The sequence below is a fragment of the Simochromis diagramma genome, unplaced genomic scaffold (assembly GCF_900408965.1).
Source record: "Simochromis diagramma unplaced genomic scaffold, fSimDia1.1 OVJJ01000343.1, whole genome shotgun sequence".
Lineage (NCBI taxonomy): Eukaryota > Metazoa > Chordata > Actinopteri > Cichliformes > Cichlidae > Simochromis > Simochromis diagramma.
The window spans coordinates 7,100,548-7,125,671 of NW_024386831.1; the positions used below are offsets into that span (position 1 = coordinate 7,100,548).

General features: G+C 42.3%; 1 protein-coding gene across 3 annotated transcripts in view; it reads left to right on the top strand.

The window, feature by feature from the left end:
- The first annotated feature begins 1,837 nt into the window (after positions 1-1,837).
- The window catches only part of epb41l5 (erythrocyte membrane protein band 4.1 like 5), a 34,105-nt gene continuing 10,818 nt past the window's right edge, over positions 1,838-25,124 (top strand). For 2 of the 3 annotated variants that reach the window (XM_040027748.1, XM_040027747.1), the window contains exons 1-16: positions 1,839-2,110; positions 3,497-3,708; positions 11,631-11,735; positions 12,661-12,703; positions 12,931-13,009; positions 13,145-13,189; positions 14,141-14,193; positions 16,602-16,722; positions 17,028-17,115; positions 17,317-17,405; positions 17,498-17,567; positions 19,597-19,766; positions 20,412-20,518; positions 21,384-21,402; positions 22,155-22,200; positions 22,395-22,513. In XM_040027748.1, coding sequence (XP_039883682.1) covers positions 3,529-3,708; positions 11,631-11,735; positions 12,661-12,703; positions 12,931-13,009; positions 13,145-13,189; positions 14,141-14,193; positions 16,602-16,722; positions 17,028-17,115; positions 17,317-17,405; positions 17,498-17,567; positions 19,597-19,766; positions 20,412-20,518; positions 21,384-21,402; positions 22,155-22,200; positions 22,395-22,513 — 1,334 coding nt within the window. In that variant the 5' untranslated portion in view covers positions 1,839-2,110; positions 3,497-3,528. Of the gene's footprint in view, positions 2,111-3,496; positions 3,709-11,630; positions 11,736-12,660; positions 12,704-12,930; positions 13,010-13,144; positions 13,190-14,140; positions 14,194-16,601; positions 16,723-17,027; positions 17,116-17,316; positions 17,406-17,497; positions 17,568-19,596; positions 19,767-20,411; positions 20,519-21,383; positions 21,403-22,154; positions 22,201-22,394; positions 22,514-25,124 lie in introns of all 3 variants that reach the window. The other variant, XM_040027746.1, reaches the window with a different exon arrangement.

Below are 25,124 nucleotides of genomic sequence, written 5' to 3' on the forward strand. Positions count from 1 at the left end.
GCAGAAAGATTTTGTTTCTATTTTTATTTTTTTCTCTCCTTTGGATGATTCTAATGTGACACATGGTGTGTATTTCAACAATGCTCTTTCCAACTTTTTTTTTTCTTTCTCATTTTATTTGAAAGGTAATCTATAACAGCGAGTGTTATATATAATGAACCACAACGTCATGAGAAATGTTTTACCGTATTATACCCTTGGTTAACTTCTACCTGTGTCATAAAATCCTTTGTCCTCAGTTGCTTGTTCCTCTCTGGTATCTTGGTTTTTACAGTGCTTTGGACATGTCTATAAGCTTGATTATGAACAATTAAAGCTTGTCTGTCAAAGCATGGAGATGTGGCTTCGGATCACCTTGCTTTTCCACACTGTAAAAGTGAGGTTGGGCAACGTTAGAGCGACTGGAGGCTGAAGATCTCGACTAGAATTATTTGGTGCCGTTTTAAGCGTAGAGTGAAGCCATCAGTCACACGAGGGAGACACAGTGCTGATGCTGTTAGTTGTAGCTGGAGAAAATGATGTTGGACCCCAAATGCACACAGTGTTAATATAGATAGACTTTCTGGGGTATAGCACCTGCCTCCATCTCCTCCTATCCCAGCATCCTTGTCTGTCACACCAACCCTGTGCATGTCCTCTTTCACTACATCCACAAATCTTCTGAGGTCTTTCTCTCTTCCTCCTGCCTGGCAGCTCCATCTTCATCATCCTTTGTCCAACATATCCACTGTCCCTCCTCTGCACGTGCCCTGACCATCTGTACTCATTTCTTATCCAACAGAAGGTCTTAGCATCTTCATCTTTGCCTCCTCGCCTGCATCACTGCCGATCTCGCTGCCTTCTCTTTCACTCTCGCTGCCACCAATCCACTTCTGTCACTCACAGTTTTCTGGGGTATAAAAATCTGTTTGGGTTCCAGATGCAAACATGTGGTCAGTGTGCTGCATTAGGATGCAGTGCAGCAGTGCATGTGCACAATTTCAAAGGCACACATGGTGCATATGCACTTAGTTTAGTGATATTCATCCATTTTTAACGTGCAGGGGGATCAGATTTGAGTGGCAAAGCTTTAAAGCTGTAAAACTTTGAACATTAATGTGCAAAAATCTGAAGACAGCTGAATCTTTTCAGATCTTAATCACAATAATATAGAAATGAATCGGGATAAGGCATTGTTTTAGCATTTTAAAGGCCTTTTGACAGAAGTCTGCCTGTGTACCTGTGTACCTGGCCACAAAACCTCAAAGATGGGCTAAATTTAAAGGCACAGCTGTATTCATATGTGCAGGAAACAAAACTCTAATTTCAAATGAAACTGCATCAGTTTCTCAGAGGAGATGTTTGCTTTCCAAGTGCCTCTTTAGGTCTAGGGGCCAAGAAAGTTAAACCTATTTACTTCCAGAGTAATTTCTCGTGATATTTTTCTTTTTCTTAAAAAGGTCATTTTCCGTTTTTCCACAGCGTTCATTACTTTCTGTCTAGATATAGTAATAATGTTTGGGCACACCAATTCCCTTAAATTGTAGCAGTTCCTACAGCAACCAGTAGGGGGTGCTGCTGTTAAACAGTGGCCATACTTTATAATTCGAGTTCAGAAAAATTAAATGAGTGGTTAAATCCTTAAGCGCTGCAGCTTTTCAAAGGCATGCAAGCTGTTGCCAGTTACACGTTTACACATATTTGATTTTACGTGTACCAGCTCAGCAGCCCCTTTCTCTTCTCTCATAAATAAATGAAGTAGAAACTGAAATAAAGTAAATATAAATTGCAAAGAAAATGACCGCTTAATGACTTTTTTTGTTCGTTCGTTCCTTCCAAGTGAGTAGAAAAGTTTAAAAAAGAAAAGGTGTGTCGCTTTAAAAATGCTAATCAAGTCCCTTTCTTCGGGATTTGTCGTGACGTCACTTCCTGAGGAGCGCTTGCCTCCTACTTTTTGTTGGGACCTGGGAGAGAAAATTATCCCGCAGAGGCACCGAGGCGGAATAAAACAAGGAAAAGGAAGATTAGAAAACCAGAAGTCACAAAGTGCGGAAATGTCCGAGGCTTCTGTTTAGCCGACTGCGATGCAGGCGGGCGTCCTTTCACCGTGAATTCCCGCGAGGAGGTTTTTGTAAGTAGCCCATCATTCAGACGTCCTCGGATCCACAAGTGTCTGCTGGAGCAAGTGTACGTCGGCTCTGGGCGCTAAACGCGGCGTTCGTTTTGCTGTGCGGGGCGCGCCTGCCCGGTCGGAGTCGTACTTCTTAAACACGTTCGTGGCTAACGGTTAGCCCGCGATGTATAACGAACGCACACCTGTTGCTTTTGCTTACACCAGGTACTTGGGGCCTTAACTGGGTAAGGTTACCGATAAAGCTAGGGCTAATTTGATTAATTAATGTTGATCCAGTGGATTTTTTAAATTATTTTAGGTCTGTTTCGGACTTTTTTTTAGGAACTTTGGTTTACCGGGTGACCTGAAGTCACAGGAAAAAATAAAATATACTAAAAATACGCACACTTAAGGTCGATTACCATTAGCAGCTGTTTCAGACCAAGTTAAAACGTAAACTCTAACTCTGTTTTGGCGTGTTTAACGTTACTTTGCCTTCTTGATGTCAAATAACATCGCACATATTTATTTTCTAGATTTATTGTTATATAAAAAAAAAAGCCTTATCGATGAAATCCTCCCATCAGTCTTTATAATCTATTTGGGGATTCTGTTAGATGGAAAGAAAATCATCTGTTTGACACCAGGTACACGGTTACCTGCCGTCAGTAATTACAGCCCCACCTTATCAGTTCTGTTTTCTTGACTAAATGAGCAGCATAACTTCATACAAAGTGACATAAGCTGTATTTGAATATCAGATTTTTGACAGCTTAGCATAAAATGTGTCACCTGTGCAGCTGTACACCCTAACCAGAGGACACACCTGTGTTCCTGTGGTGTAAAACTGTGACATCCATCCATGATCTGCTGTTTATCCCAGCCTAGATCACAGATGTCTGCCAGCTGTCTAAGCAGAACTCTCCACACATGTTAGCCAGCCCTCCTGGGATGGCATTTAGTATTTCCTAGTTCAGTGGAGCACTTTACGTGGGTCAGTCACAGGGTTTCCCCCCAGTTAGCTAAAAACCACTCAGGAGGCATCCTAGTCAGATGTCTGAAACACGTCAGCTGACTCCTTTCAGGTTGGAAGAGCAGTCATTCTACTTTGAGCTCCTCCCAACCCTGAAGTGACAGAGTTCCTCACCCGATCTCTACGGGAGAGCCCAAGCACCGTTCAGAGGAAGCTCATTTCCACTGATTCTACCCTGCCATCTCATTCTTTCAACAGCTACTGGAAGTTGTGGCCATAGGGTGAGGTGTACGAACGTAGGTTGAAATGTGGGCACGCCACCGTGGTTAGGCTGACGGCCATGGCTCGACTACAGACCAACTGCACACAAAACTAATACATTTTTACCTTAATTATTAAAAAAAACAAATCTATACACTCTTCGATTTCAGGTGCGTACAGGTGCTCTTCCTCTCCCCCCGTCATGTTAAGTTTCCTGCGCAGGACGCTGGGGCGACGCTCCATCCGGAAACATGCAGAGAAAGCCCGGCTACGAGAAGCCCAGCGGGCCACAACGCACATCCCTGCAGCTGGGGATGCAACGTCTATCATCACCTGCCGTGTGTCTCTGCTGGATGGGACAGATGTCAGTGTTGACTTACCGGTAAGGAGTTTTTAAAGATACTTCCCATTGTGCCAGGAAAAGCCTGTCAGCTCCACATCGCACTCTCTTTTATAATTATGATCCTCATTAGAGCCTTTACGTCTTAGAGAATTTCGCTCGCTCTGCGCTCAGTCTTCTGTGAAACTATCAGAAAGTGGTGGATGTTAAGTTTTGGGAACATATGCAGGCTTTCTCTGGGCTCCACACCGGCTCCCGGTTTGTGGACTAGTTCAGGTACAGAGTCCTGATTTGTTCATGCAGGTTCCTGTTATTTCTGGCCTTTATGATCAATAAAAATATGGTTTAAAAAAAACAAAAAAATTATGCACCAATGCAAATCCTTACAAAGTAATTAACAACTTAACTGTTTAGATACAGGAAAACTTGCTGCTCTGCTACATGTGCTGCACACAGTGCTGAGTATATTATAAAACAGACTGAGAGCTACTCTGCTGGACAAACTATAATATAACACCATTTCTAAATTACTAAAAGTATATTTTTCTGCATTATTCTTCAGGGATGAGGAAAACTGGCAGCTTACAAGAGAAAATAGACAAATTCCCTGGGGGAAAAAGAGCAAATTTACCAAAAAAAGAACTCAAGTTTCAAGAAAATAAGTGGTACTATTATTATTAATTTTTTTTAATTAACCCTCTGATGGTCATAGTCAAAGGGACCCTTTTGGGTCCCTTTTTTGACTATGACCATCAGAGGGTTAAGTCAAGTAATATTTAATTTTTGATATTGAGTCGTATAGAAATTCATAAAACTTTGATCTTCTCGGATTATTGACTCATAAGAAATATTAGAAACAATGTTATAAAACCAACCAACTTTTACAGATGTGACAGAACAAAATAAAACTGTCCTGAACTAACAACACTGCTCACTATGTCGTTGTACACTGTTGAAGAAGACAAGTGTGCGTCTGTGATAGGACAGATATTTAGGTTGATATCAGCGCTCTAAAAATGTACTTAGCAAGGCTGAATAGCACGTTACAAAAATAAAAAATGACCCATTAACCAGCGCGCATGTGAGAGAGTCTTGTTTTTGGACGCGTCCCGATCCTTGCTCATCCTTGAAATCGACACATTGTTAATAATAGCATAAACGCTCCGAGTGAATCATTCTTTGTGACTAATTGCCTTCAGATGGGCTCTTGACATAAACGGTGTTCTTATGTGGTTATGAGCTGGAAAGTGAAAGCAGTGTACCAGTGACCACAGTGTGCCTGTGTCAGTGGAGCAGTCCTGTTAATCCTATGAAGCGCCTGCTCTCGTGCTCCTGATCACCTGTAATTCCATGATCCTCTCTGGAGAACACGCTCGGTCACATGACATGCTGGTCACCACTCCAGAGCTCACTCCTCCCCTTTTTTCTCTTTATTCGTTTCACTTTATTGCCTCACAGACGAGCGCCTTGCTGCACAGTGATAGTGATTGCACTTCTAGGACAGTTTCCCCCTCGTGTGATTATTATTTTCCTGTCGCTTCATGTTCTTCCTCCCGTGAGCCAAAACTCCAGTGAAGCCAGAAGCTTATCTCGAAATCTGTCTTGTATAAATTCCAAGGAAAATGTGCTCGGGAGAAATCCTCCTCACTGTTACTGCCTGATTTCGCTCTCCCCGTTGTAGATGTTGTGGCTCAAACTGCCTGCTGCCAGCAGCAGTGCAGACCTCATTACAGGAATTTCTCATTTGCGAGCAGGAATGTGTTTTACTCAGCATATCTCACAGGTGATGTCACACATCTGAGCCCGTCCTCAGCCTGACCTGCCAAATCCTTAACGTGTAATCCCTCCTACCAGCTCAGTATTGTGCACATGAAGAGAGAGTGCCATTGTTTTCTTACTCGGTCCCTTAGAGGAATGTTATCTGCTTGGACGCGCTCTCTTGGCCTCTTGTTTCTGCTTGGGAATTGATGATTACAGGAATGTTACTACTCCAGCCTGTGCTTGCATTCATACATCTAGAAACTCAGACGTTTGGTGTGTGTGGAAAACTTCTACAAATGCATTCCAGCAGGACCTTTTTCTTTATGTTGGGACTCTTTGTTTTTCCCTCCCCAAGATATGCTTGTATGTAGCTTCTGCAAACACTCCCATCTTATCTTGGCGCACTCTCAATGATTGGGCAGCAGCAGACACACACTTGTTAACAGCCTTACTCAGTACTCCCCTCACTCGTTTAACTTTAGTTTGCAGTTACGGTAATGTCCCCAGTTAGCTGAAATAGTTGTTTTTCAAAACAAGCAGCTCAATCTTGGTCTTGTTTGACTGTCAAACTTTTCTCCAGAAGGCGTTTGACTCGTCCTGTGTTCTTCTTGAACATCCTAATCCCTTTCCTGTCATCTGAGGGTGATTGTTTGGGTCTTCCTCCAGACTTTGTGGTCACACATCCAAATAAACTTGTACTTAAGTGCAGTTGTTTGAACTGATGATCGTGGAATCTGCAGTTGTGCAGAAATGGCTTCAAGGGATCTTCCCAATGTGTAAATGCACAATTCTCATCCTTAGATTTTAGGCTACGTTCACTCTGCAGGTCTTGATGCTCAATTCTGATTTTTTTATTTTTTTGTCTGCTCGTTCACACTACAAATAAAATGCGACAGCAAACGCGCTCTAGTGTGAACGCTCAAAGCGGCGCATGCGCAAAAGAAGACGTCACACACAACGCGCTCTGTTTAGACCCAGAACAAACAGTATTGTTTGATTGATGCACATTAATATAAAGACTTGTTTCGGACTTTACGTTTCCCAATTTTGCTTTAAGTTATAAAGTTTTGTTATTTACATTTGGCCTAATAATGATCCTTATTGCTGTTTTAGAGGAGCGGTGCTTCAAAGGATAGCTGCAGATTTCTGTCAGAATCTGCAGATTATACAGTACAAAGAAAATGTTCACGTTTCTCCAACGTTGTCTTCTCAACAGTTTCACTGGATGGACAGGAAGCGTTCACGTCGTCTTCTCCGGCGCTGATAATTGACGTCTGTCTTGTGTCAGTGACGTAAAAGACAGATTTAATGCGACCTGACCGTTCAAACAGCAGTCGCTTTCTAAAACATCGGATATTTATCGGATTCAGGACCACATACGAAAGTGACTCAGATCAGATTTGAAAATATCGGATTTGTGCCGTTCAAACTGTCATAGCATGATCGGATATGGGTCGCACAGGGTCAGAAAAGTGGGATTTGAAGCGCTTTCGCCTGCAGTGTGAACGTAGCCTTAGAGTTCCTTAGACTTTCCTGTTGTACGGGAAGGTCCAAGGTCAATCTAATGACCACACTCATCGGATTGGTCAGTCCAGTAAGTGCTGTCAAACAAATCCTCTTCATTATGTTGACAAAGAGAAGCTGCCAGTTGTCGTCAGTCACAATATTAACTTCTCATCAACTTAAAAACACTGTAGAAAGTTCAGCACTGCTTATTAATATACATTATTGTGGAATAGAGAAAAATAAAAATGTTTGTGTTTTGTTTATTTAAGATGTATGCTGCACAATAATTTCACCCAGAGAATGAACAGTTAAAAGAAATGATTGTAGCCTCAAACGTCTGTAAACGTCTGGTCACAGCTGTAGTGGATGACTCTGGCAGCTTTGCTAGCAATCCAGCTTAGCCTTCTGTGGTACTCGTGACACAGATCTGCTGCTGATTAATTTTCAGAGTCAAACTTTTTTTTTTTAATCATCAATTTTTATCATTGAAGTTGGAACATTTGTTTACAAAGCAAGCACAGACGCAGGCTATCAGCATGTTAGTCCCAGCAGTCTTTTCTTTCGTGTCTGCTTCATATCTCATCCTGCTTTAATTAGATGTCATAGACGTCTCCCCTCTGTGCTCTGTCAGTGGTCCTGCCCTTCACTACTTTAAAGCCTGCCTAGTGTAGAGCAGTACCTGTTGACAGACGCTGAGGTGCTGCTGAAACTGCGGTCTTTCTGATAACCTCATAATAAGCTGTGTCTCACCGGTGGGTTTGTCACTACAAAGTTATGCAGTTTTTCTCAGTGTAGTCATCAGAAAGATTAGTAAAGATTTGGAATAACAGGGATTTTCCAGTTAATCAGTTTGAGACACAGTCTGTGTTACCTTCTGTGACTGAACTCGAGTCCTGTGATTTTTTTTTGATCATTTGGATCACACAAATATCCGCTACGTTGGAGCTCATTACTCCCCAATAAAATTAAAAATAATTTCATTACAGTGCTGGTAATTTTATTTTGACTCTGACTAAAGCCTCGTTGGGGGATGCCCAGTGTACTGTGTATGAAAAACTGAATAATAATGAAAGTTACTAAGAATACAAAAGTGTCTTTTAAGGGGTTACGGAAGCACAATTAAAACGTTGTGATGTTCAGGGAAGACCTTTTTGTATTTGCCAGAAGCTCTGTGTGTGTGTGTGTGTGTGTGTGTGTGTGTGTGTGTGTGTGTGTGTGTGTGTGTGTGAATGCAGAGTTTATTTATCAGTTTTAATTTGACGGGTTCAAGATGAAAGAGAATTTTCCCGCCTTGCAGCAGAGCCCTTCTGGGAAGTGTTGGCACAATGTTTAGTTAAAAGAACTTAAAGAAAACTTGTTTCCTGTCGCTTTGGGAAGCCTTGATGGTTTGGAGAGGCTGTTGTTTTCCTTTGTTGTTCTATGCTGTTTGAACCGTTTCTCCTACGCTGCCAGCAGCACAGGGAGCTGGACTTTCATTATATTTCATACCAACAGTGTGAGCGCACAGAGTGAAGCAGAGCGAGGTTTAGGAGCAAACGCTTCAGCTTTCGGCCTCCAGATGTCTGCGTTTCAGACACTGTTAATAATACGCATGTTACACAGTTCAAGATTCGTTTCTGGAGTTTTATGGTTCAGTAAAACTTAAGTTCTGAAACGAATCGAGATCTGAAATTGGGAATTTAGCACCAGGAGGTGTTGTGTAAGCGCTAAAAATTAACCATGTTGTTGGTGTCGTAACTTTAATGGTTAACTTCAGAAGTGGCTGAATCACAGACAGTTTTTCACTTTGGAGTTTTTACTCTCAAAGAGGAGAACTTTACACTCATAAGCCCACGTGCTCAGAAAGTGTTGGCCGTCTTTGGATCTACCATCATCACATTCTCAATGATGAAGTCTAACAAACCCAGATACACAAACTCTCTCAGTGACCGCACTGAACCTGACTTTCATGCACTTAAAGCCCAAAACAGACCACATTTCTCTCACTGAGTGAGAACTAAAAGGGAAGTAGCTGAAGTAATTAACAAGAAGCAAGACGGCAAATAGCACTTTGTATTTAAAAAGCCTTTGAAATTTTACAAAAGCATGCACGTGCACACAACAGTCCCAGTTTGTCATGTGGAGTCTTGGGGAAAATGAACTGCCCGCCCTGCTGCAGAGGCCTCACTAACAGAACCTGCAGCTGCCCTTTTAACCACTCGGTCAGCTTTCAGGTTTGTGTGACAGGAGTGTTGGTTAGCTGTTGTTGCTCTCTGCATTTATACTGTGCCGGCCATCGAAGCAGCGGCTCCGCTGCCTCCTGGCCCTCTCTTCGTCCCGGTCTGCCTTTGCAGACTTCTCACAGTGAAGGCTCTATGGTAGAGTTTAAAGTTGACCAATTTTGCTATAATTGAGCAGCCCTACTTCACAGCTGAGGATAATAATGACAGAAGACCTTTGGACAAAGAGCGGGCTGGATTGTAAACGGCTTCATCACTCATAATCGTATGATTTTTACGATGCTTGTAAATGAACGTTTATATTAGAAAACTAGCAAAAAAATCCCTTCTTTGCATCTCTAATTTTAATCTGCTCTGTATTTCACTCACAGCTGTTTGTAAGAGGCTCCCTGTGCTCCTGCTGTCAAGTGTCTGTGCTGCACACATTCATTTGCATTGTTTAAAACAGTGATTTTTTTTTTTTTTTAAACATTTTGAGCTTAAGGTGTAAAAAGGGAAACCAAAAATAAAGCTAAGCCTGTATTCATATTAGTCCCCTCTTCTCCTCTCTGCTAGCGTATGCCCTCCATGCATCACCTTAACGTGGCTTTAGGTTCAGACCCAGTCCTCCTTTGAAGTACCCTACATCTCTCTCAGGGTGGTGTTTCAGTGTCGGTCTAGTTTGCTTGGTGACATATTCGCATCCCAAGTCAGACTTAAGCTAGAGCAGACTAACATTTCTACCACCTGAGCAGTGTGGATTGGCTCAGTGGACAGAGGTGCCCTTCGACTCACAGTAAAAAAAAAAAAAAAAACTCAGATCACTATAGTGTGTTTTAACACACCAACTGGGAACCAGTGGTATAAACATCTGGCACCAGGTGTCAGCTTAGACACACAGTAACTTAGGAAATGCTGTGTGTCCCTTCTCAATGCTTCCTGGTTTCCTTTATTCTTGTGAGACGTCAGAGTGGCTGTAAATACACACTGAATAGGATCCACACCTCACGGGTTTACCATCTCTGGTTCTTGTATGTAAGACCACCCCAGGCCAAAGGATCCTTCCCTATTGGACGTTTATTCCCTTCCTTATGTTTCGTTTACACCACTGCCACCAGTTACCCCACCCTATCACCTCCACTGACCTTCTTTTGTGTGTAGCACCAGAGAAAAGGTCAAACCCATGGATGCTTTTTGAATGGAGTATTTAAGAGAAGACTAAATTTACATGCATGCAAACGCTCGAATCGTGTTTTTCTTTCTAAAATAACCCCGTAACCCTTCTACTCATCTTAGATATTGTTTCCTTTTCTTTTATGGACACATCGCTCCCCCGGCTGCTTGGTTGGACTCGTACTGCAGTAGTTGATATCGGTTAAAGACTTTTGTTGTCATTAAACAATCTGAGCGTCTCAGAGGGAGAACTGTGTGCTCACAGGGAGGCAGAAAGACTGCAAAGACTCTAACAATGCCCCACACACACACACACACACACACACACACACACACACACACACACACACAATGAGTCCTTTGTGCTCCCTCTCCCAGGGTACTGTAGGGGTGCGGTATGCCTCGTCAGCTATGCCAGCTAGCATGGGGCCAGCCCCCCTGTGCTGCCCAGGAGCTCTCTTGGGATCTGTGTGTGTGTGTGTGTGTGTGTGAGATCGAGGCAATCCTGCTTAAGCTTTTTACTTAGTTCTTAAACACTTAACCCATTTCTGGAAATAACATTTTGCACATAGTTGTGCCGTTATAGCCTCAGAAAGAATGTCATGTAACTGGTTTGGTTGCATGAAGTGAGATAAATTGGAAACTCTAGGCCTAGTATGTTAGAAACAATGTTACCTGGCACATGGAAAAGTACTGTGGCATCCAGGGAAGGTTTTAACTAAAAAGGCTTGTGCTCCAGTAACCGGGGGTGGTGAAACCTGGTAAACAGCTGAAACTACACCTGTTTGATCAAATAATTCCTACTTTCTTATTATGGACGAACAGATGCTGCCAGCTCGATCAGGCAGTGGTGACCGATTGGTACCGATTTTATAGGCTGATTCTAAACTCCTGAACACTAGAGGACGATGAGAACTGTGGAGCTGCAGATTGATCTCGGATGCACACAAAGCTTCTGTCATGAGATGTGACTGCTCCTCGTGGAAATGTGAGACTGAGAGGAGAGCGGTGTATATTTGAGATATTTCCCAGTCCCAACGTGAACGCAGGCAGTGACTGGTACGGCCTCGTCAGAGAGGGCAACACCTTTTCAGCTTCTGACAGCTTAACATTTTCTCTAATCTCTTCCACACGAGTCAGAATGTATTCCAGGGAATTATATTATTTCCCATAAAAAAGTTTCAGAGCTGCAGGCATTGCAAAGACTGATCAAATAATCAGTTTTATCATTTATAAACTTCATGGAGGCCGAGGCAACCCTAACTTTCATTAATGTGCTGAAACAAGAACACTGAAGTCTTCTCTTTCGTGTGTTTGCCTCTACAGAAAAAAGCCAAAGGCGAGGAGCTGTTTGAACAGATCATGTACCATCTGGACATTGTTGAGAAAGACTACTTTGGAATACGCTTCATGGACTCGGCACAAGTTCCAGTAAGCATGGAGGGTGTCTTGTGACTCTGTACTGGTTGTTTTTTGTTTATTAATAATTTTTTTTTAATGCCTGACTAAATCTGCAGACTTCCTGTTAATACTTAAAGTTAACATTTTTCCCCCCATTACAGATATTGGATTGATGCATAAAAAGTAAATGTTTACACACGGTTTGTTTGCTTCTCTAACTTTTAGCACTTATGTTATGGAGAAATATACATCTTATTGTATTTGTTGGGTAAGGAGTTCATTTTAATTTATGACTGTATTATAGTAAATATCAAAATTTTTAATATCTATTCTTTATCTGTATGTCGCTGCCGTATAATTCTGTGTCATGCTTTTATTTGATATGATACCAAGTGTCTCTGACAGTCGTGTTTTAGCCACACTGGCATCATCCCACATTACTGCTCTCCCAGGAAAGGTTGAGACACAGACTTTCACTTTCAGGGCTTAAAGGCTTGGTCCACTCTGGGAGTCGGGCTGTCCTCTTACACAAACAGTTTGAAGTCATCGGTCTCTCGGGGACTCTGTTCCTTCACTGGGAAACTCAAAGGCAGGCAAACAGGAGGCAGGTTTAGAGCGCTGGGAGAGGGAGGGCTGCAATAAGGAATGTGGGGGAGAGAGATGAGAGAGTGCTGTTCCTCTGTTATCTGTCTCTGACATGGACACAGACACCTCCCTCTCTCTCTAACATAGTTCATGCCTCGCAGAGCCTGAACTTCTAAGAAGAAACCTCGAAGAACAGCGCACTTATTAACCAATTAACTCAACTGGTCGCTTTGTATCAGTTGACCACACCAGTGCTTTGTTTCTATGTTCAATAAAGGCGCATGTATAGTAATGTTGCTGTTGGCTTTCATGTTAGTTTTGCTAAACCTTGCTGTGTTGATTTAATTGTTGTTGCTTTGTATTCTTTCAGCATTGGCTCGATGTCACAAAAAGTATCAAGAAACAAGTGAAAAGTGAGTATTGCAGCCCAAACACATTGATCCCTGTGTGAAGAGCATGTTTACGTTCTTGGAAGAGAAACTCACCAGCTGGGATTCTCCAGCCGACATCACAAATGGATTTCTTTGAAATGTTAGAGGCCAATACGACTGTGTTCATGTGAATAACACGAGGCACATCATTACAGACTATTGTGTTATTAAATTTCATAAATATCTTTTTTTTTAATTCTTCCATTTAGTTGGCCCTCCTTACTGCCTTCACATGAGAGTCAAGTTCTACTCCTCAGAGCCGAACAACCTGCACGAGGAGCTCACCAGGTGGGCTTAGACACCCACACCTGCATTTCTTTCCTCACATTTTAAAATCCCACTGTAGTGAACTTTAAAGGAAGTTTTGCCACGCACCACTCAGAAGCGTAAAATATCTGATAATTTCCTTCTGCTTTCTTTCAGATATCTTTTTGTGTTGCAGCTGAAACAAGACCTCCTCAGTAGCAAGTATGTAACTTCTGTTTCCTGCACACATGAAGCACTTTTAAGCGTTTGCATGTTTTAAGTTGTCAGGTGTTAAGAATGATGCCTGTTCCCGTATTTGTTCTTTACATTCTGAGGTTTCTTCTGCTTGTTCAGAGCAGAAAATGATCAGCATTTTTCAGCCTCTCTGCTCGAGCTCTCAAAGCATTTTTATACAACATGTCTCATTCACGTGGGAACATTTCCCTGACAGCTGTTAATACAGCTGTGCTGTAACTGTTTGGTAACTAAACAATCCTGCACTGTAGCCTTTGAATTTAAGTAAGAAGCTTTATTAGTTACCAAGGCGTGGACAGCTTTTCAGTCAGGAATGAAAGTTGGAACGTTTGGCTTACTGAAAGGACACGGAGACATTTACATAGGACTTAGCTGCATTTATTTAAAGGTCAAACTACGTTAGGTTTTTACTTCTGCTTCAAAAAAAGGCTCAGTGTGCTCTGCAGACTGTCCTCAGTCATAGTTTCTAAACTCTGACTAGTTAAAATGAACTTCTCCTGCTCAGATGTGATCCTTTTATAAATGTTGGGTTTGCAGTTTTTACCTTGTAAGCTTAACGTTGGGTTACCGAGGAGTTTGTTATTAACAACAGCTCGTCAAACAAGTAAATTCACTGAGTAAGAGAGATGTTGGTAGCGTGGGGGGACGTCTACAAATCTCTATAGTTTACACAGATCTGAGGAGACACTCGACTGTTGATCTCTGGCTAATGTGTTTAAATGTGAATCCTTTGTGTTGGTTTTCTTTGCCCTCTAACCTTCAGAGCCTTACAGGATTATATATTGACCTGCTGGTCATTGGAGTGTAGATGCCTTCATTCAGTCATTAAATGGAGATTAAAATATGGAATTCTGATTCCTGCAGGCTTGAGCTTCATGGGTTTCACTACGATTCATTTTTGCACGTCTGTGTTTTTAGGCTCGAATGTCCGTTTGACACAGCGGTGGAGTTGGCCGCCTTCTCACTACAGGGTAAGCACATCGGTGTTTCACACACAGCTTATGTTTTATGTAGCTGGTGATTGTTCTGGTCTGGAGATTCGGCTTAGAAAGTCAGTGCAGCCAGATCTCACAGCAGCTGGAGAACTTTAGTCCATGCAAACTAAACGAGGCTGCAGAGCTGTAGTTTCAAATGCTAACTTGGTGTTCTTGGTGAGGTTGTGTGCAAACGAGGCTCTCACATCACAGATGCGTATCTGGAACCAGTCATGGCAGTCTTTGACTTACACTCTGAGCTCCTACCTTCACACACCTGCAGTAGCTGTTTCATAAGTCCAGTGTTTACCTGCAATGAGCCATTTCAGAGGTGCTGCAGAGGAGCAAAGACTGAGTCGCTGGAGACATTTATGGAATGGGCTTGCGTGCACCAACCCTTGTGTGCTCACACTTACACATGGTCATTGTGGGTAAATGCCAGCTCATTAGTGCTCGATCCTCTTCTGTGGCCCCCTAATCCAGCACCCTTTCTGCCTTCTCCCTGCCCCTCAGCTGAGCTTTCTGCCTTTATCTTCAACTTTTTCACATTTCTGTTGTTGGTCCACGTTTAGGGATAGGCTAAAGTTATATTTTCTCCCCTTTTATCCCGAGGCTTAGCTCACAGCTGGACTAGCTAAACAATGAAGATCACAAACCTGAGCTGCTTCTGTGTATCCAAACACTGCAGCCGTAATCACGACTCTTTCTTTCCCTTCTCTCAATTTTTCTGTGTGATGGTTTATTTCTTATGCTGGCAGCTGGAAATACCCGTTACCTCATTGGAGACTTTTAGGTGGGTGATTCAGTATAAAACCAGTTAAATCTGAGGAATTCATGCACACAGTAGTGTTCAGAAGTCTCGAGCAACCCCTCATTTCTTTATGTTTTGCTTCCATGGAGCCAGACTTTCCTGTAATTTTCAAAGTGCTCTTTCTTTGGACAATGGCTGCTTTTTCTCTCGCTTTCAGTCCAATCCTTGTACCCGACCGTTTTCAGGGAAATGCTTTTGTTTAAGCCGCGTAACTCTGATCTCCAAATCATCCAGGCACTCAAAGACCCCTAACTCAGTGTTGTGTCTACATATAAGAGGATTTTAAATTTGATTATTGTCTTTGTTACAAGCAGCCGGCCACAGAAACTCTGCATTTATTCTCTTCCTCAGTTAAGAAAATGGCAAAGATAACACAGACTGGCATAAAACAGTACTTTTGCACCGTCGATGTGATTTCCAGAGAGCTGTTTGCTGAAAACGTGGCAGCAAACAAAAGATGACGTGAACGTTTCTACAGCACATGAACAGTATCTGAAAGTCAAGTTCTTAAGAAACAGGAAAAGACCTGACACAGGACCTGAGAGATGCATCTGGAACTTCATCTGATCCATGTACGGAAATGGTTTCAGTGGGCGATCAAGCAATTGTGCAAACTCTCTTCATGCCTTAAATACTGTGTTTCCATGTATGTTTGCACATTCTATAAATTGTTGAACCCATTTCCTATTTTTCTAGAAAAATATAAAGAACAGATTTATTTTTATTAATTCATTTAATTTTTTTCTTTAACCCTTCTAAGCCCATCGGAGCGTGCACGCTCTTATTTGTGTAACTATTTTTAATTCCCAGTAGAAGTGCAGCCACATAAGCTAGCGCTATAATTTCTTTTGCATATGAAACCAAAGGAGTTGCACTTGCATATCATGCAATCAACTTGTCAAAGGTGGCAGTTTCCTTCCACATATGGCTTTGCAAAAATTGTGTAAAAAGCGCTGGCAGCAACAACAAAAACACATTCCACAAACACGCTTTGCCGATCCGATCAGCTGTTCATAGCACTCCCTACGTTGGAATAAACATCAGGGCGAACTATCGCATGTCCGCCATTACCTGCCAAAACTGGAAGTGACGTCATTTTTCATGGGAACGTTTTTTTTTCCACTACAGGGCCTTTCAAAGGTTTACTGGTGTTTTTGAAAGTCATGCTTGACTTTATGGCTTTTTGTATAGTTTCTGAGAGGCTTAATTTCACTGGTGGAAATAGTTTATTTTGATGAACATGCTATTATTATATTTATTTTGTTTTTCCTGCAGTTTATAAAAATTGGTGCATCTCAAAAATGAAACTATGAAAACACTCAAAATACATTTCCTGTGGCTGGAAACTATTTTGGGCAACTTTTTTTGCATTTACAGTTTTGATGGATAAACCTGAAATTTCTGTAACTAGAAATGTGTGTTTACAGAAACATGTTTTTATGTAGTTACTATGGACTTCATGCATACATATTATTAAAATTTGGGATGTAATGGTTGTATTGATGTATAGCAACTTGAAATGTTTGGTAAAATGCTGAATGAGGGGGGGGGATATTCCATCATTAACTGTAAAGATGCGTCTGTGTGTTTGCAGCCGAGTTGGGCGACTGTGATCCATTAGAACACAATTTGGATCTCGTGTCAGAGTTTCGCTTCATGCCTGAGCAGACAGAGGAGATGGAGCTGGCTATATATAACACATGGAAGGAGTGCAGGTAAGTGTTTCGTTGTTACTGAGGTAGTGTGTTAATGAGCACAGGTAGAAAGTCATGTAATGGCTGCGCTGCCATAGACGCCAAACATCTTAGGACTGCACTTTCATTTTTTTTATTTAATTTGCACAAAGTTGTTTTAAATCACAACAGAAGGTAAAGACCCGACGATTAAAGAGATCCCCAACAACCAGATGAGTCCACAGCTGGCTTGGGGGATGAGGAGGCAAAGGGAAAGCACATGAAGCGGTGGCAGGGAAGGAGGGGAGTGTAGTCTGATGCATGTGTTTCCTCCTCACCTTTTTCAGAGGTCAGACACCAGCCCAGGCTGAGATCAACTACCTGAATAAAGCCAAGTGGCTCGAAATGTACGGGGTGGACATGCATATGGTGAAGGTAAGTGACACGGTCTTTCTGTACCGTTTACACACACATCAAGCACACGTAGGATCCCAAACAGGAAGTGCCCTCGATGAAAGACAGGAAGAGAAAGGAATGTGCATCGCAACATTAGCATATGATAAGATCATAATGTGAGCTCTTTGATGTGTCTTCTTTCTTCTCCCTTCCTGTCTTTTCATCACTTCTGCCCTGCAGGCTCGAGATGGTAACGAGTACAGCCTGGGCCTGACACCCACTGGAGTTCTGGTGTTTGAAGGACAAACTAAGATCGGCCTTTTCTTCTGGTACGTTTCATTCGGACCTAATTCACTTTTTTTTTTTTTTCATGCTTTATAGACATGATATTTTGTCCTGCCTTCCTGTGTGACTGTCTTAGGCCCAAGATCACTCGCCTGGATTTCAAGAAGAGCAAACTGACGCTTGTGGTCGTGGAGGATGATGATCAGGTGATCACGAGCGCACACACACGACGCACACATGACGGGCAGCAGACCGTGGAGAATACGGAGTAGACGGGCAGTATCTTCTTAATGTTAATAGAAACAAAGTAAAACCAGGTGTAAAAAAAAAAAAAAAATGTTTAACTCCTGTGCTTACAAGACTAAATTCAATTCAAAATATAGATAAAATGTCTTTAACACCTGCAGTGTGATCACATTATTCAGCACATCAGGTGCGAGCAGGTGTTTTTATGTGTGCTGTGGCTGTTCTGAGTTATCCAATTTTTCACTCTGAGTCATAATAAACTCAAATAAAACCGAATTAAAAAATTTTTTTTTAATGAAACTAAACAGAAGGGAAAAAAAAAATCAAAATGAAATGAGAATAAAAGCTAATTTAACAAAATTCAAACCTTTTATTAACTCTAGTTGCTGCACGTTTGCTCCTGTTTGAATGAACTTTTATCATTTTTCTCAGCTGGTCTGGTGGAAGTAAATTACAAAATACCAGATGCTATAAAAGCTAAACTTTACTTTGCAGCTGTAACTCTACACGGTTCGATCTCATGAAAATCACTCAACACATCTAATGTGTCAGCTTCCACAAAGAAACACGAATCAGGATGAATTTCAGCATTTTGAGAAAAGTTCATCTTACAGTGTAAAATCATTTTCTAAGACCTTTCACAAAATTCCAACAAACATTTTTTGTTGTTTCTTATCAAAGAAAAATCACCCCAAAAAACTTTGTTTGATGTTGTTCCCAATCCATATTATAACAGGGAGGTGTGTGTGTGTGTGTGTGTGTGTGTGTGTGTGTGTGTGTGTGTGTGTGTGTGTCTGTCGTCCGTGTCCCTCGGGTCTTTGACTGAGGTTAATAAAGGAGCCTGCCCCCTCTGGTATTTCTGGTATGCGCCCCCCAAACCTCCCAACACACACACATTCTCGTTTTGTTGTCTTAGCAAGGACATGTAATTGACATAATGCAATGCCTGACCCTAAACCTAATCGTAACCCTGACATTAAAACCACATTTTGAGCATCAAAAAGCTTGTGAGGATCAGCGTGTGTGTCCTCACATGTATAGTGGAATGCCAGTTTCTGGTCCTTATAAAGACGTCTAAACAGGTACACACGCACACACAGTTTTCACCTCCTAACTCTGTCCTTTAACAAATGTATGCTGTAGTAATGTGATACACACACACACACACACACACTTTGACAGTAAACCCGTCTGCTCGGGTGGAGGAAGTGAAGCAGTCACTTCCCCTCATCTGTCACTCTAAATTTCAGACCATTTCTTTCTAACAGCTGGCCAGTCTCTGTTAACTCACGTGACTGTTTTTTGCTGAAACCCCTGTTGTGTAAAGGATGTTGTGTTTTTCCCCCTTGGAGTGGGAGGTTGGGGTGTAGCTTCACGCATGTGTGAAATACCAGAAGTACACCTGAGAATAGATGGAAATGCAGGAACAGTGTGACTGGCACTGGACCGGCTCCAGGTCTTGTAACTGGCTGCAGTGCCAGGCGGGCTTTCATCCACGCCTCTCTGAGAAATCAGATTAATGAGGCAGCACCTGCGCTGGTGGTACAGCCGTTCATTCCTCGCATATCAGGCCCCTTCAGTAAGGAAAGCTCTGACTGTACTCCATCGCAGACGCAAAAAGCTGGAGGTTCGATGACCAAGCAGTCATTCCTATTACACTTCAGTAAGTCTATGCATGGCTAAAGTACATGCGTAGTTGGGGCATGTAATGCAGACGTGGAAAAAATAATCAAAACTTGTTATGCAGTTTTTCCTGCCCCAACTAGTTTTTCTGGTAAAATGCAGGGATTTTAAACTATACTTAAAATATTAGATTCATCTTAAAAATTGTAAATAAAAATAAAGACATCACTGGCTTGTTTGAGTCCTTTTTACCTGCCAGATCACTGCTGCACTTTCAAGTTCTACTCCAGCTGCAGAAGTTCACAATTTGCTCTAATGATGTCAAACTGCTTTAATCGAGTCCAACCCTGTCCCGATTCTCCTCAGGGTAAAGAGCAGGAGCACACCTTTGTCTTCAGGATGGACCACCCCAAGGCCTGTAAGCATCTCTGGAAGTGCGCTGTGGAGCACCACGCTTTCTTTAGGCTGAGAGGACCTGTGGAGAAGAACTCTGCACGCTCTGGATTCATACGCATGGGCTCACGCTTCAGATACAGGTGAGAGATGCACAGCCAGGGCTGTGGTTGTTCAGAGTCTTTGTGTGTATGTGGTCTTAGTCAGTTTTACGTAACCTTACATCCCAGATCATAAAAAATATAATTCCCAAGCTTTTTTAAAAAGGAAATCACAGGATAAAATTAGGATTTTTAGCTCTGAGAAATATGGTTGTGGTGGGAAACATGTGCAGTTAGACTCAAACGTAAACTGGGGATTGTGGCAGACTGCTCGAGATTAATATGTCACAAATTAGATGTGTGTGTTTGTCATTGTGCGCCAAGAAGACCGTCTCAGATTGACAAACAGTACTTAATCACTCTCTATACATGCCAAGTAGCCCATGTGTGTACACACAGATACTTGCAGTGGTACTGACAGGCACTCGGTATCAACATGCTGCAGTAGCAAGCTGCTTCCCAACTGTGTGTTTAAACATTACCCAGTTGGATAAGCTCTGCAGTAATGTTGATTTAACACAGGGGTTGAAGGGGTTTGTTGTTAATGAAAGGTTATCGCCTGGATGCTTTCAGGGTTCAGCAGGGGTCATTGCTGCGCCTGTTTTTGTCACAGAGCATCGTTAAGAAAGAAATGTTTGTTGGGAACAGTTTGCAACTGCAAAGAAATTCTTGTGTTTGCACGATCAGCGGCAAGACTGAATACCAGACAACAAAGGCCAGCAAAGCAAGGCGCTCGGCATCGTTTGAGAGGAGACCGAGCAGACGCTACTCGAGAAGAACCATGCACAGCAGAGGTGAGCCTGAAACGTGACAGTCAGCATTAACACTCACGGGAACAAATATTCATGGAAGCATGCATCACAACATCAGGGGAAAATATTTTATAGTAGAAAGTATTCTTGTGACGTTTTTCCTGTCAGTTTAACTTCTGAAAATTAAAACCACTGACTGATTGGCCACAAAGGATTTCACCTGTGAGTTGAATGAATAAGAGCTGAAGTAGTTGGGAAGGCTTGCACCTGTGCACACAAGGTCCCCCTATGTGCACTGCGTGCCGAGCCGTGCAGTCAGGAACACTGTACGCTTGGGACACAAATGAACAGAGCTTTAGAAATCCTCTACTCCTCGTGTAAAAAGCATACGATGACCTGCTTGCCCCACTTAGGCAGAGCTACGAGCACTCCTCATCACCCGAGCAGTGCCCCCTGGATTAGCTATGTGAAGGCTAACGTAGTCTCCAAGATGAGCATCATGCCAGGGGGCCTTTGTGTTGCAGGGTCAGGAAAAACCGGTTCGTACTGGAGGAAGGATGGAAGGAGAGGTCCTTGAAGAAAAGCTGCCCAGAGTACAGAGTAGCTCACCTTTAAGGGGGATCTTACAGAACATAAGTAACCTGCTGTAACCTCACGAGCCCCTCCCTAAACTATAACACAGGCACACCATGCACCAGTGTAAATGCTGGACATAGCCTCGACCCTTCGTGCAGCCTACACTGTAGCTTTACTTGTGTTAAACTCAAAGACGCTTCTGCAAAGAAATGACTTCAGGGTCTAAATGTTGGTTCAGCATGAACAAGAGTAAAAACAGTCATGTCTGCTGTAAACAAACAGCATTATTCACGTGGACACAGTTCTTAATGTGTTTTCTTTGCTTTTCCAGGACCGTTCAACCCACCAGAGTGAGTACAGAGATGTGTAAATGTGTTCTTGTACATTTAAGATACTTTATTTGTCTTTTTTGTGACCATTTTCACATTAATTTATGTAAATGTTATGTCTCATTTATTGATTGTACGGGGGCTTTCGTTCTGAACATCCATACTGGGTCACATGATATAAATTTATCCGAGTATTTTCACAGTTTTCAGGTTAATCATCAGGTTGAGCTATGATCTCGATACAGAGCCTTTTGTTACAGGTGTTTGTTTGTGTGTGTGGGCTAAGACGTGATGTCAGCTGTAGCTTTAAGCTGTCGTGGGAACTGAGCTGCTGAGTCAAAGCATTTATGATGAATGAGACTACATTACAGCTCATTAGACAGGTCTGCAGTGTGACTGCACTTTATTTAAAGCTGTGTCCAAGACTTGCTGTCTTAATTATGTATGAGGGTTTTCAAATTGCCTCAGGGCAGACGTTAAATTAAAACTTTGTCATAATTTAAGACAACTTTTATGTTTTCATTGTTCCAAAATGTGCCGCATGTGTCCTGGCCTGCAGGCTCGAAGCTCCACGAACACTTTGCCACCAATGATGGTCGCTCACCCAAATTTGCAAGACTTGAAAACTTTATTCTTATTTCTTAAATGTTCTTAGCCTTTTTTGTTTTTGTCTGTCATTTCAGTTACTTGCAGTGTAAAACCAAATAACCTGTATTAAGAATGCTTGAGCAGAGCTGTTTGCTCTTCAAATAAAATCAGTGTCTTTCTCTTAGGGCTCTTTCCTCAGGCAACGGAGTCAATTCCAGCAAAGACAGAAAGGTGAGGAGAAAAGCTGCTGTTTGATTTCTCCACTGTTATCTGGGGAAAGAGAAGAGCAGTGAAACACAGCATCAGGTTTAGATGTTATCACTGAGAGAACAAATGAAGTCATTTTAATATCCCCAGGTTTAATCATCCGTTCAGCCATATCTGTGGATGTGTAGCTTTAACTTGTTTGCTCTGTGCTCCTCCAGGTGACCCCCAGCAGGAGTGCATGGGCAGCCATGCCCGTGGTCAGCCCGGTCGCTGCTTCTGCCTGTGGACCGATGGAGATCGAGGCTCTGCCCAGGAGTCCTGGGGGAGAAAAAAGAAGGTTGGTGCCTGCACATTTAAAGACTCCTCTGGATCTTTAATTTTTTGAGCTCGTCTTTCTCCCTGACGAGCATTTTAGGAAAGTGAATCAGGATTTTAAAGTTGATTCCTTATTTTTGAATGTCGCTGACGACTTACAGCTGCTCATTGCTGTATGAAAGAAAGATGCAGGAAGACACACAGCAAAAAGATTTGGGTTAAAAATAAGGGAAGGCCACCCGATTCCTTTTAAATGTTTTAACTGTTTCCTGATTGTTGATTGGATAAAAAAACAGGCCATGATACTGGCCTCAACGTGCTGCGAGTCCCTCTGTGTGAGAATAGTTTTTTTTTTATGTGAGACCGCGAGTATGGGACGACCCCGGAGTGGACAGGACGTGGATGATCAGTTTTTATCTTTCTACTGTATTTTTTTAATCCCGTCATTCAGCCTCTGAGTGATGTGTAGATAATTTCAGGCTTTTTTCTGATTTGATCTGTTATTTATGGATTTATTTTGTGCGTGTGTGACTGAACACAAATGTGCATTTGCATGAATGTATGTAAGCATCCAGCTTTGTTATAAACCTCCCGTGTTTCCTTGTGTGTTCCAGTATGATTATGTACTGAGGATAATTGTCTGGCAGCACGCTGGTAGGTACAGTCAGACTGAACATGCTCTCGCTTTAACCAATCATTCGCTGTGCACTATCGGCTTTGAGACTGCGGCTTTGGAAATGGGTTTTCTTGCACCGAACAGACAGCAATTCGCCGCCTTTTGCTGTTTGTTCCCTTTTGATCAGCATGGAATGCAGCAAATCGGTGCTGGGAATGGTGTTGTGATTTGGCTGCTGTGCGGGAATCGGCGATGTGATTTCAGCTTTGGATCTATTCTCTTTGATACTGTTGGTGCTTTGTAGTGTGTAGGTATCCTTGCTTTTTTTCTTCTGATGTCATTCTGAGCATCCTGTGAACCACCAACCTCATACTGGAAAACTTTAAGGAAAGTATCAGAACCACAGCTGTGCGTGAATCGGTGTTTATTTACAGATGATCTGTCAGATATATCATATCGTATCCCCAGAAGAGACCTCGGCTTTTACACGAGGATTTCCCAGCATAAACGTGAATGTTTCTGACCCGCGTTCGGGTCAGAAACATTCACGCGCTGTTCGGATTTGCAGCTCAGGCTGAAACCATTTCTGCTCAGCTTCCTGTCACGTCTGTGGTGCACTGGCTCATTTTTGTTTTTAGACTTAAACAATAATCCTGGCTCACGTCAGTGTGCTGCGTTCCTGTGAATGTGGCTTAATGAGTCATTTGTACCCTCGGCTAAAGAGATTCAGAGCAGTTTACCAATTAGTTTACCATTGTGGTAAATGATGCCCAGTAGGAAAAAACCTAATTGTCCTTTAAATTGACATAAGACATAATCTTAAATCAGGCCAAAGCATTTACATGGCCTCAGTCTGCCGTATGCAAATACCTGAAATGAGTTTATGAAATCATTTATTCATTCACTCGATTTTTCATAAAAATCTCAGCATTCCTGTTTTTACCCCTCAGCCATAAAAGGCTGATCGGGTATTGGCGTCACCCACTGGCCGGGCGGCGTGGACGCCCAAGTTTGTGAATGTGATAACTCGAGAATGAGGCGACGTAGGATTGTGATACCGTAAGCCCCTGTACTGAGGGGCTGAGGTAGAGCACCGACTGCCTCCAGTAGTTTTAGAGCTCTTAGGAAAGATTACGTTTACGTCTGATGTTGTTTCAGCGACACGTACGGGCCGGCGATGCTGTGTTCTTGAGGCGATGCTGTCGAGCCTTCAGGGACTTCATTAAAAATGTTTCATCAGCACAAGATCTTAAACCGAGATGACCTCAGTCTGTTTATAACCGACCGAGTGGACACGAGGAGGATGCTTTGACAGTGACATTGTTACATCACTAATGCTTTCGACTAATCCCCCGTGCTCTTTCCTTTCTCCTCTCCAGCTCTGCTTTCTCTCTCGCTTTGAAATCAACGGGGTTTTGGGTTTTTGCATGGACCCCACCCCACCCCCCCACCCCCCATTAACCCGCCTGATAACATGAACAGTCAACAGAGAAATAAGTTGATTTTAAACTGTGATACAGACATTATAGTCTAGGTTATATATAACAGGCAGAATTTCGAAAACCAACTTTATTCAGAACAACAGCGCACACATAACATCGACGTTCAGCATAAAAACACATAACACATATTATTTGTAAGGATTCGAGTGTTATAAAAACTAATCCCCAAATGCTGTATTTTGATATCTTGGGCAGTTTATATGGTGTCATCCAGATTCATTAACATGCATACATACGCTATGATCATCTCTGTGACATGTATATAAAATAAGATTACAAAAGCCTTGATGTTATGGTGAGAGTGGAAACATTGGGGAGTATTTCAGGCGAGCGTAACAGCAAAAAACAAAGTGAAATTAAAATGTGAGAAATACTAATTTAAAAATAACGACTGAAATTTCTACAAACTTTTAAAAAAAGGCGTTAATGAGCCCACGGTGACATCATCAGTGTCCCATACTGCCATGTGTCTTTAAAGGTTGCCCCCTCCCTGACCCTTATTCAGTCCTGTAAGC